This window comes from Mixophyes fleayi, chromosome 1 (assembly GCF_038048845.1).
Source record: "Mixophyes fleayi isolate aMixFle1 chromosome 1, aMixFle1.hap1, whole genome shotgun sequence".
Lineage (NCBI taxonomy): Eukaryota > Metazoa > Chordata > Amphibia > Anura > Limnodynastidae > Mixophyes > Mixophyes fleayi.
In genome coordinates, this window is record NC_134402.1 from 39,810,842 (window position 1) to 39,824,688 (window position 13,847).

At 36.2% G+C, this 13,847-nt stretch overlaps 1 protein-coding gene across 1 annotated transcript in view; it reads right to left on the reverse strand.

Moving 5' to 3' along the window:
* Positions 1-1,729: 1,729 nt before the first annotated feature.
* STK32B (serine/threonine kinase 32B) overlaps positions 1,730-13,847 on the reverse strand; it is a 274,895-nt gene continuing 262,777 nt past the window's right edge. The window contains exons 11-12 of the mRNA XM_075194650.1: positions 12,286-12,350; positions 1,730-4,303 (exon numbers count right to left, since the gene is read on the reverse strand). Of these exons, the coding sequence (XP_075050751.1) occupies positions 4,159-4,303; positions 12,286-12,350 (210 nt within the window). The 3' untranslated portion in view covers positions 1,730-4,158. The remainder of the gene's footprint in view (positions 4,304-12,285; positions 12,351-13,847) is intronic.

The window sequence follows — 13,847 nt, forward strand, 5'->3', positions numbered from 1 at the left end:
ATCTATAGGGAGGGGGGGAACTACACTGCATATCTATAGAGAGGGGGGGTAACTACCCTGCATATCTATAGGGAGGGGGGGACTACCCTGCATATCTATAGGGAGGGAGAGGGGGGACTGTCATGCATATGTATAGGGAGGGAGAGGGGGACTGTCATACAAATCTATAGGGTGGGAGGGGGGGCTGCCATGAAAATCTATAGGGAGGTAGAGAGGTTGATATGTATGAAGGAGGGCAGAGGAGGGGGGCTGATATATGTGACTGGGGGAGTTTTGATGTGACGGGGGGGGATAGCTAGCTAACAGAGTGGAGGTAAGGAAAATAGCTGCAAGGGGGATGGATGCAGGGTGGGAGGTAAAGAAAATGGCTGCAGCAGGGGTTAAGGAAAATGGCTGTGGGGGGGGGGGGGTTGTGGTTAAGGAAAATGGCTGCAGGGGGTATTTTAAAAAATAGAGCAGCTTTGGGGGGCAGAATCTCATGATTGTGTGGTGGTCACATGGGTGGTCTCAGCAATCACTAGAATACTAAATATTAGTGAGATGGGGCTGGTAGAGGTTTGTATTTGATTGACAACAAATATTCAGATATTGCTTATATATGCCTGTCCAATGGGATACTTTTAGCTGGCCATAATGGAGTGTTTTGTTTTAACTAAAGGGCCTAATTATTCAGGGTTTGCATTATAATACATTTTTGCATTTTCAAAAAAGGACGCCAACTTTCCAGAAGCCAGCGAGAGGATAACAAAGTTGCAAGAGAGAAGAGCAAGGACAGGTAAGAGACAATGGCACAATCTGTCTAAATTTGAATGCTGGAGAATACACCTGAACATTCATATTCAGGAGTGTTCCTATACACCTATATATTCGGAGGAGGGGGGGGGGGGGTGCTCTGCGGCCGTATTAGCCTAGGGCGGCCAGAACCCTTAATCAGGCCCTGGGAGGAGCTTTGATTTTAAAAGGCTTGTGTTTCCTGTAGGCGGAGCAAAGGACACTGGACAAGTTGGTCAACCTAAAACATTGATGACCTGTGTTAGATTAGTGCTAGCCATCGCTAAGGGAGAATTGTCTGTTTAAATATTATTTCCATCGTAACAAACAGAAGGCTATATACCAGAAATACTTTGTGAGCATGATCTTTGAGGTGTCACAAAGCATATTTTCAACATAAGTTTGCCAAATCAAATGTACATTGAAAACACATAATGAGCCTCACTTACAAAGAATGATGGTAAATTTAATGGAAAAATTGAGTTGGTGAAAGAACTTTAAGAAAACTTGCATTTCTTCAATTGTGATGTCAAAACTGGTATTTGCAAATTAGACAAGGAGGGAAATTAAAATTTGTGCACCAGGAAAAAAAAATGCAACAGTAATTTGTTATTTAATTGAACTATTTGTGAGTGAAATTTTAAACATATAACATGTTTCAGAATTTGAAATAAAAACAAAAAAGATGGAAGTTGCTAATTTTTTACATTACCCAACACATAATTTAGTCATAGTTCCCTTCAATCTGTCACTGTAACACATTTGAATTAATTAAATATACTATATATTATTTATTGAGATGTGTATATGTGAGCATATATATATATATATATATATATATATATATATATATATATATATATATATATATCTATCTATATATCTCAATTTTATATCAATATATCAATTTTTTTCCGTTTATAAATCTTTTTCAAAGCCAATGAATAGTCATGCACGATTGTTGAGCAATAAACATTTTATTTGACCAAAACTTTCGAATTGTGTGTTCCTGAAGACATTGTGCTTATTCCTTTGTACATAACTGTGTAGACCACAGGGATCCAACGTGTTTTCTTTAAATAAAATGCATGCTTTATTTTTTGTTACATTTTATAACGCCAATATGGGCAATCAATCGTGGAACAAATACATCTATGAAATTATGATAAAAGTAATACATGAGAAAATAATTTAAAAATAGCTTCATATGTAAATAAAAAGATTTTGTACAAAATAAAGATACAAAATGATACAATAAATTTAGAAAAGCTTGTAAAGAAAGTAAGGTTCATATTAAGAAATTCAGTCTTTTAAAAAGTTGGAACAATGAAAACGTTGTTTGTGGGATGTAGACGTGACAAAATAAAGTATAGAAACTTTTCTTAGGATGTCATTTATCAAAATACACGTAAGTGTAAACATATCTGTAAGAGTGAATTAGCTAATGAGGGTGAGGACACTGTAGGAAAACCGTGTAACAATGTCCAGAGTCACAGTATAAGTTCCTAGCCTGTATTAGTACAGTAACAGTAGAGAGATAAAATTCAAAGTGCAGGGTTAGGAGTTTGTTGTGATTTAAACCTATACATATAAATACACACATTTAAGGTTATACGTAAAAGGAGCCATACGACAAAGTATGTCGCTCCACATGAATTAAACATCACAAAATACAGAACAATGACATGTATTCTGTATATCACACATTGTGGCATTTGTACAGTGCAGCAACTTCTACGGCAGCGCAGCAAAATGCAGGTGGTGAACAAATGTTAATTTATAAGTCTTAAATCATATATCGTGAATTGTTTGCAGTTATTTGTTTTGAGCAGCTGAAATTGCAGATATTAAATGAGCTTCGAAACAGTAATTATTGAGAACATATTATGAGATTGTAAGATTCCATTAATTTCTCTCAATAAATATGTTCAGTTGCTGTGTGTGCCATGTTCCACATTAGTCAGTAAGAGTGTAGAGTCACATAAACTTAACTACAGTCTATACAAAGTTTCACATTGGAGAGAATCAATTATATCTAGAGAGATTAAAATTGGCATTATGAATTAATTACAGAGACAGTTTAGAGAAGGAGTTTCGTATCACTGGTATCGAGGGTTTAAATTTACAATTGTTAATCATTTTTATATAGTGAATAAAATTTCTTTTGAATCATATCCTAAAATTGCTTTGAATTATAGTTTTGAATCTTTAGTTTGGAGGGCTTACAGTAAAGCTGGACACATGTAGAGATCCAGCTACTTGGCCCAAGAGCCAAGTGACAGGATCAATGTTGAACTTGGCCAATGCATATGGATGGCAAAATTTGATGTCATCCATCTACGCTTCCACTGAATGGCTTTCAACATGCCTGAAAATGAACGTATCCAGTTTAATAGTTTCACCATCGGACACCTCAGTCATTTTGGGGTCCAACATGCAGCGATATGAGCCCAATATTGCCTGCAATATCGTAGTGTTCATGTCCAGGATCTGAGTTTCAAATGATATATAACATATTATAGTTTCCAATGTGGCCTTGAGGTCTTGTAATTACAGCTTTGAATTATTAGAATGGCGTGCTCCAAAACACAATTTTAAATCACTGATAAAAATAAAAAATGTGTTATCACTGGTATAGAGAGCTTAGAATTAGAATTTTCTATCACTGGTATAGAGTGCTTAAAACACTAACTTTGTATCACTAGTATAGAATGTTTAGAATTTGAATTTTATATCACTGGTATAGAGAGATTAGAATTAGAACATTGCATCACTGATATATAATGATTTGAATTAGAAATCACTGGTCTTAGAATACTTTAACATAGAATTTCAAATAACCCATCTAGTCTTGTTAGAGTTTCGAATGACTGGTCTACAGTGCCTGAGACTTGTTGAGTGCACTAAATCAAAAGTACACACTGCTTTGACAGCCAAGGCTAAATTAAGCATTTCTGTCCTGATTAGTCTAAATTAATTTGTGGAAACAGATGGTATGACGTTCTGCTCAGGGTTTGTTGTCGCTGAAGGAATTCATGCTACATACCACTCTACGTGATGCAGAGTGATCAAAGTAGACTTCTCAAAAGACCTTAATAAACATACACAGTGAACTGATCCAAATGTCTAAAAAAAAAACAAAAAAAAAAAACTTTATTGTTCAAGTTTTTCTTTCTTCAGAACGCTCACAATTTTGTTCTGTTTCACTGGTTGATGGACGTAGATTACATTGTACAAAAGTAATATTAGTGCGATGTGTATAGTCTTATTGATAAGCTGTGCTTGAACACTTTGCAGTAGTTCATATTGTTGAGAAGCAGTCCATGTTTCTGAGTGAAGGCATGCAAAGAGAGCTCCATGAAAGTCCTCCATCGTATACAGTGTCCACTAACTGCTGCAGCCTCTTGTACAGCCATGTACTAGAATGTTGTTATTTGTGGTGTGTCCTTCTTGAGTCTTCACGTGTGGCTGGCTGTGCGCTCTGTTCTCAGGATGCGATGCTTGTCCACCTTGTTCTGATTGGTGCTTGAGTCTAAAAAAAAAAAAAAAAAGAAAGAAAGTAATAACAGTCAAAGGAATTGTAGAAAAGTCAAATAAGTCATCAATTAAAAGCATTCATCATTGTTTCGTGTGGTAGATGCTGACTCTACTAATCTCCTGTATATATTTGTGTATTTGTCTCCTCTTGACAATTTTTAGTTAGAGTAGATATAAGTACGAATAGCATATGCAAAAATGTAAAAATACAGCAATAACATAAAAACATTGGCATAAAGAAAATATAAGAAAACTATTCCAGAGCAAAACACTGCAATAAGAAATGTGTTCAAATATAAACTTTATTAATAATAATAATAATAATAATAATAATAATAATAATAATAATAATAGTAATAATAGTAAAAACAATAATAAAAATAGGCCTCATAGGACTTTACATTTTCAAAATAAAAGCACATCATTATATATATATATATATATATATATATATATATATATATATATATTGTAACAAAGGGAGGCATTTAGTTGGCAATATACAGAGAAAGCAGGGAAGTAGAGTAAAACATTTGTGCAGTAATGCACCTAGAGTGAAGACTTATGCATGAAAAGCAATAGTTTAAATTTGGTTAAACTTACATGATCTGAAATCCTTCCTCTCAGCAAACAGACAGGGCGTGTCTGGTTGTGAAAACAGAGGTAGTGATGGGTGTTTTCTTTTAAAGAGAAGGTGGGTGTGTCACCTGTCCATCAAGCTAAGGCTGGGGGAGGAGCATCATGTATAAAAGCTTGTTTGTTTCATTTGTTCAGAGAGACCAATGCTGGGTGAGCTGGCTGGTCCTGAGAGAGAGCTGGACTATGTATAGCTAGTGTTTAGGGTCTCCATGATTGCTGTACAAGTATACAGTGTCAAACATTTACCATACTGACAATAAAGCACCATAAAAAGGAAGTTGTTGTTCGCGTGTGCTTCTGCAGTAGCGGGCTCTTGCCACAAGTGGTGACACAAGATGGGCAGGTGACACACCCACCTTCTCTTTAAAAGAAAACATCCATCACTGCCTCTGTTTGCACAACCAGATACACCCTGTCTGGTTGCTGAGAGGAAGGATTTCTGATCATGTAAGTTTAACCAAATTTAAACTATTGCATTTCATACATAAGTCTTCACTATATGTGCATTACTGCACAAATGTTTTACTCTACTTCCCTGCTTTCTCTGTATATTGCCAGCTAAATGCCTTCTTTTGTTACAATATATATATATATATATATATATATATATATATATATATATATATATATATACACACACATATACATATATACACAAACACACATATATATTATATATATATAAATATATATATATATGAATTGTAGATATAACAGCAACACAAAGTAATTAGAAGACAAATTATATTCACAACTATTAACGAAAAAAAGAGGACATGAGGGAGGGAGAGAGGGGATTACAATATTATTACAGGTGTCTGAGGTTCAGATGGAGAGGTTTTCTCAAATAAGTATTTTACAGTTGCTTGAATAATAATTTGGCTATGGAGTGTTACCGCTCCATTGAAATCTACTATAGAACTCTGCATACCCAGAGGGACAGAAAATGAAGGATTCAGGTGTTTAATTTAATTTGTTGGAATCACAATATTACTGAATATTGCTAATTCGAATTGCTTTGCAATTTTTTCCAGAATAATCAATAATATCATTGACAAGCTGAGTTACATAACTAAAGGTTGTTTATGAACCTGAAAAATACAGAAATACAGAATATTTGTTTTTATGCATGGTGACACTTATTTGACTGTTGTATACATAATTAGGGATTTTAAACTGCACCTCAGGATTTTCCAGTTCATAAAGAACTAAAAACAATTACATGTTGGTGTTTGGCTAACTAATGTAGCATTTAGCCAATTGGTCAGTGATCTTTTATTGTAGCTAATTTACTTATAAATTAGGAGGAAAATAACAAATATTTATGTGAATGAGAAAAATACATTTGTGCAAAGAAACAAATCTGCTCCCTTAGTGTAATATCACTTTAGAAATTAATTAATTTTTAAAAAATAGTGCACAGTAACATGAGTACCTTCAGCTTTTCCAATAACATAAAGTAAAATACAATATATTAGATGAACACAGATTAGACAAGAAATGGAAGATTTCCTGCCTCTGAAGAGGATTTTGAAAATCCCCATCTCACAAGATATCCTGCTGTACAAATCTTGGCACATGAAAGCCTGTCCATTGAATTCTAGTTTGTATGTCTCCTGTACACAGTAAAATAAACTATCACACTCAGTGTGTGTTTGCTGCGTCATCCTGCAGATAAGAAAATGGCAAAATAATTACTTTTCAGAAATGTGTCAGATAGACTTTAGCTCAAAATTGTTTCCCCCCCATCATGCTGTTAATGTAGACGTAAAATATACTTGCTGACACCAATAGTGCGCACTAATTTTTTTCACCTGCTTGTTATTACGTAAAGTAAGACGTACATAAGCCACACAGCCAATACTGTTTAAAAAGATTTACCATAAACATTAAATCCTGTGTTTTATTAAAGTGATGCACTCAACTCCCTTGTTTTATCCCCAGTTTTGTCTAAAAATATTGCCATATGTTCTCTTAGTGGCCCACAAACCAGCCCTTGCTAGATGTAAGCCCCTATACCAGAGAAGTGGGTGCATCTGTTTTTAACTGCATTTTAATTTTTTGAAGCATATTGGTCAGTGTAGAACCTGTATACAAAGATGTACTGTTGACGCTGGGATGCAGGCTTAAATGTATTGATCAAAATATGAACCAATGCCTTTTATTTTGCTAGATACATACAGATATGTAATGTTAAGGATAAGCACTGACAATTGTCTTTTTGTTTTTTATTAATGGGGCTCATTTCTCAGTGAAGTTGACGTCAAGTAATCAAGAATTAATATGTGATGGTGCAATAGTACATAATAATATGCAATATCTCACAGTCCTGTTGTGGCACATGGGTGATATGTATCCATTACCCTTAGAGCAACAATGGCAGAAATAAAACAGTAGCAATAATGAGTGGTGGAATGCGACCCAGGGCAGAATATTGTCCTAAACATTTCCAATTAAAACACAATTTGGTGCAAGTATGGACTTAACAAAAAGATAAAGGGAGCCTGGGGTGAGGGGGCTTTCTGTGCATTATCATCATCATCACCATTTATTTATATAGCGCCACTGATTCTGCAGCGCTGTACAGAGATCTCACTCACATCAGTCCCTGTCCCATTGGGGCTTACAGTCTACATTCCCTAATACACACACACACACATACACACATACACACACACACACACACACACACACACACACACACAGAGACTAGGGTCAATTTTGATAGCAGCCAATTAACCTACCAGTATGTTTTTGGAGTGTGGGAGGAAACCTGAGCACCCGGAGGAAACCCACGCAAACACGAGGAGAACATACAAACTCCACACAGATAAGGCCATGGTCGGGAATTGAACTCATGACCCCAGTGCTGTGAGGCAGAAGTGCTAACCACTGAGCCACCGTGCTGTTTATTGCAATCAAAGTATGAGGCTTGCTGCAGCCGGGCCCTCCCTTCCCCCAACCTGCACATGATGCAGAACATGTTGTAATGTAATGTCCAGCATGGCAGCACCTTAAGGGTTAAATGTATAGGAGTAATCTGGATGCCGTGCACCTTTTCTAAAAGTTAATAATATTTAAAATGCTTTTAAATGATTAAAAGTGTATAAACACTATATTAATGCTTTAGATACTTTAAATGTTTCTATCATATCACATCTACCCCTTCTCTCCTCTGAGCGGTTCCTGTTCAGATCTTGAAGCCTTTCCTAAAAAGTTTTGCTATACAATCCCTGCGCTATGTTAATAATACTTCTCTATTGTTCTTTCTACTTTATGAATGTCTTTTTCGCAGATAATGGCATCCAGAACTGTTCTCAAGTTGAGGTCTTATCAGTGACCTATAAATTAGCAATATAACCTCTCTTCCTGCTACTTATACCCCTTCCTAACCAGCCTAGTATTATCCTGGATTCACCCAGTGCTTGTCTACACCGTTTACTGACCTTCACGCGGATGTCGGCTGCCCTGTTCAATCAACATCGGGGGCCGAAAATTGAGGCATTTCAATCTTAACCATGATCAGGAAACGTCAGGTGATCCTTCAGCAAAAAGGAATAGACCTTGATGTATACTGGGAACTTTCCTTAGGGCTCAGGTTTAGTTCCAACTAGTTGTCAGCTTTAATCACAAATGTTGGGTTTAGTTGTCCATTGTCCATGCAGCTTTGGTGGTGGGTATGTAGAGTGCGACAGGTTGGTGCAGAAGGCAGGCAAAATTATCAGCACTAGGGGCCTGATTCATTAAGGATCTTAAATGAAGAGGCATCTTATTTCAGTCTCCTGGACAAAACCATGTTACAATGCAAGGGGTGCAAACTAGATTTCTGTTTTGCACATAAGTTAAATACTGAATGTTTTTTCATGTAGCACACAAATATCAACTTTAAATTTCAGTGTACAAATAAGCTATCAAGTATTTGTGTGCTACATGAAAAAACAGTCAGTATTTAACTTATGTGCAAAACAGAATACTAGTTTGCACCCCTTGCATTGTAACATGGTATTGTCCAGGAGACTGAAATAAGAATCCTCTTCATTTAAGATCCTTAATGAATCAGGCCCTAGATTACTACCCATATAAGCTGAATGCCCTATATCTTTTGTATGTCTTTTGTAAATTCCAAAATATGACAAGCTTTATTTGCCGTAAAATTTAGAAGAGAAAAGAGGTACATTTTCCCTAGCCCTACTATTTATTTTTTTATTAATAGTTATTTATATAGTGCCTACATATTGCAATCAATCTTCCCAAACACACATGTAAACTAGGGTTCATTTAATCAGAACCAATTAACCTACCAGTAACTTTCTGGACTAGGAGGAAATCAGAGTACCCAAGGAAAACCCACACAAACATAGTGAGGACATACAAACTCTACACAGATAGGTTCCTGGTTGGAATCTAACCCATGAACCCAGTGCTGTTTGGCAGCGAGGTTTATTACTGTACTTCTGTTCTGCTCAGCTGAATTCATAATGGTTCGATTTCAGGAAATGAGTATATATGAGTTGTACATGTACAGAAGAAACATTGATCTCTATGTGAAAACCAACGTCTAATCACAGGGGCAAATGTGAAATGGACTACAATGGATGACCAACCAAAAATGCAGCAAACTATAATGTATTGTCCTTTAACCTGCTTGTAGCCTCATAACTATGTAATGACTCCATCCACAATGAGTACAGGATCACCAATCTGGTCAAAAGGAAAAAACTAAATAAATGTGTTGGGTTTTCAGCTATCACGTTTCTACATGACAAACTCCCGAAGGCTTTTGTGTTCCTACAACAATAAGAGAACGTTCCTAGAGCACACTCGAGCAAATTAGAGCGTTGTCGAGAAGAGTATCTTTTATCTAACATTTCATTTTTGCTGGAGTTATAATATCAAACAATAACAATGTATCTTCTTGCAGAGAACATGCTATATTTGGAAACCTGCCATGCCCTGCTGACTTCAGTAGACAATATCTTGTTTGCATGGAGCTAAAACAAAATGAACTGACATGAGAGCCAAGAAATCTGCAAATTAATTCTTCATTTCCAGTGGATAGTCAGCTGGGTAATTATGTCCTGCAGAAAATGAATGTACACGTCGGATCAAGCAAACACCAATGACCTCATATATAAATCACTCTAACAGCAAAATGTATCTTCCTGGATAGCATGTAACAACTAAAATATAAACATACAATGAAAACACTTCACACATAAAAACTTGTATGCTTAGAAGATTATGTGGAAGTATTTAATGCTTCTACTTTAAAATGGGGACTTCATACTAAGTCTATTGGTAACCTGAAACCCCCTCACCCAAACTAATAGAACCATGGGGGTCCAGCGAGTACTGTACCCAGCTTCCACACAGTTGTTGAAATGCACTCCCCCTACTAAGTGAGGTTGTCATACCGTAAAGCCAATAAGGCTTTGGGTGTGTCCAATCAGCTTATGTGTGAGTCACAAAGCGCAAATTATATATTGGATTCTTTAAAGACCATCAGTTGCAAACAGGATCTATTATATCTGAACGGTGGGACCCTGCAGCTGTACTGGTCAAGGTGGTTCCAGTGCTAACATTTTGCAAGGCGTTAGTGCTTTGAGACGGACAACAGAAGCATGTACTGCGACAATAACAGGAACCCATGTACATCATGTTCTTAGATGCTACCTTGGGCCACAGCTAACAACGTCCGGGTCCCTAGAGGCTCCTGCCTCATACGCAGTAAGTGAGCAAGTGGACACAGATAGCTTGCAGAAATCACTGTGCATCATGGGTAACAATTGTCTGGACAAAACTGTTGTACTTTTATGAGGGAGATTGAACTGTTTGCAAAACCACAATTAGAGCATGAAACTTTGTTGAAGAAAATTACAACAGCCAACATCTACTATTTTTTAAAAAGTAAAATGAATTCTTGTATACTGAATAATAATATTATTGAATAAAATCTTGTTTCACTTGTGACTTTGCTTTTTTTTGAGTAATCAAATTATGACTTAAACACAACTTTATATAAATATCATGAGTGTAACATGATCCTGATGTAAATAGAGTATAAGACAACAGGCTGATTCTGATAAATGACATAATACTGAATGGAACGTGATCTATGTTGGTGACCCAATATTCTGAGGAAAAATTAACATTGATTATCACAAAAATGACACTATTTTACATAACATGTTGATTGCCAGTATGTTACAATGGTTTCTGATACTCCATTAGGAAATATTTATAAAAAATTATACAGTTTAATTTGCAGAAAGGTTCTGTAACTCATAGCAACCGATCAAGTTCAGAACATTTTCTTATACAGTTTAGAAAATGAAAACACTTGTCTGGTTGGTTGCTAAAAAAAAACCCACGTAGTAACAATGGAAATAGATATATCTTTTTTTTTCTTCGTTTTATCAAGCATCGCTTTTTTTTTTTTTAAAGTCGACAATTATCAGCAATTTTGCCAGCGGGATTTAAAGCTGCAATTTTATTAAAGGCAAAACCTGGCTTTGGGTTTGTAAAATATATATTTTGATTTTTTATAAAATAGCTGTTTTAAAATCCCACCAGCAAAATCACAGAAAGTCGGAAATTTTGAAAAGCAAAAATGATGCTTGATAAATAAGCCAAACAGTGAAATTGTTATCGCTATTAATAGAATACTTATTTGTATTGATTTTACCAATCAAAAAAAAAACCCCAAAACAACTGCTGACACATATAGTTTTAATATAGATAAATATCCCTTTCTACATGTAAATATTACTCCACATCTGAACAGGAATTCAGCGCTGGTTGTTTTTTTTAACACTTCTCTTGGAATTAAGCATATACCCACAGTCTACTTGTTTTGACAAATAATATTTGTCACATTTCAGTGTATGTGTAATAGAATACTATACCATCTTGTGTTTGGTAAAAACCAGCACATACATTTGAAGGTCACGTCATCAGACTTTTCATGGAGGCAGTGAAATGGTTAATATACACTTGCATGAAATTTACCAGCCGGTATAGATTAGAGTGTCACAGAGGAGAATGTTCTCTGTCTTCAGTGTGAGGTTTATTCCGAGCACACCCATATCCCAACATTTGCATCACATCTTCCCAGTAGTTAGGATTTCAAGAGCAAGTAAATGGAATATTACATTATTTCAGTCTGAGTAATCAATAAACAGACGCACAACAGGTAGCCGCACGAAGTCTACCAGCAAAGGCCTTTTGCACCTTTTCTCACAATCATTAATTTCCAGTAACAGCTAAGAAATAACCTCCAATGCTTCTAAGCAATTTTCCTTGTACAACATGTTATGTGCGCTTGATTAATGTACTCACTTCTCCCTGTTGTATATGATAAATTCTTTCCTCACGGTGTCTAAGCACTGCTGCAGGTGTCCATTCTGCAAGGAAGGCAGGAGAGAGAGATGTCATGACACTAGCTCACCGGCATCAGCTGGATAATATGCAAAGAGCATGGACATTCTGATTTACAAGTGTTTCTAAACTTTTATTTGAGAAAACAAACAAACAAGAAATCTAAATATTAAACAAAATATATATATTTTATAATTAAACAATTAGGCATCCTAATAACGCTTATTATGGTCCCAATTCTCAATATTTGATGTTTTTAAGGTAAAGTTTATTCCACAATTATATAAATAAAGAATGCAGACTATTTTAGTTCAATAATCTTGCTTTATAATTGTCTCATTTTCAGCTGTATACACATATTACTTAAGTGTTTTCATACCAGGGGGTAAATGTATCATACTCCGGTTTGTACAAGTCGCCGGAAATCGGCGAGATGACAGCTAAAATTTAAAGCGGCGCTGCTTTAAATTTTAGCTGTCATATGATACATTTACCCCCAGGGCTAAAGGCTGTTTGTCCGAGAACAGTTAATATGTGTTTAGAAGTAATTTTGCTTCAATGGCTTCCCTCAATATCAGGCATATTTATTACCCACCGTACTTTAACCGGGATTAATTTCAATCCTTATCGTAAAGATAAGGATTGAAATATTGTGATAATTTATTAAACTTCTTCACTAGAAACAGCAGTCATGAAAACCCTCTCCTATGTCCTCTATCATCATCATCACCATTTATTTATATAGCGTCACCGATTCCGCAGCGCTGTACAGAGAGCTCACTCACATCAGTCTCTGCCCAATAATTCCCTAACACACACACACACACACACACACACACACACACACAGACTAGGGTAAATTTGTTAGCAGCCAATTAACCTACCAGTATGTTTTTGAAGTGTGGGAGGAAACCAGAGCACCTGGAGGAAACCCACGCAAACACTGGAAGAACATACAAACTCATCACAGATAAGGCCATGGTCGGGAACTGAACTCATGACCCCAGTGCTGTAAGGCAGAAGTACTAACCACTGAGCCACCGTGCTGCTGTATGGTGACTATTGCAAGTGACTGCCTTTGCGATAGTGACCGGAGGGGAGAGCAGGTTAGTTGCGGTGAAGATTTGCAAAAGGAAACTTAACTTAACTAAAAGGACATGCCATTCCTTTTTTATCTTAGTTGTCTGTCACACCGACACAATAACTGGACATAGAATTTACTCTCCCATCCTGAATACACGAGGCGAGATTCGTTCATCATACCCCGCTATATAGAACAGCTAGAGCGGCTGACCGCTGACAGCACCCTCTGCATTCCAGCTTTTAGCTCTTAGCTAATCTCCTAATGAACCCTACAGTGATGACAACAGAATTCACACCGGATATAAGCGATGTCAGAACTCAGTTTATATAGATATTATTTACAGGAGTTTATATTTAATTTCACTTACATATTATACATTATGGGCCGGATTGGGACGTAAGTCCCATTGCGCGCTGTATTTTGCGTGAAATTGCTCTGC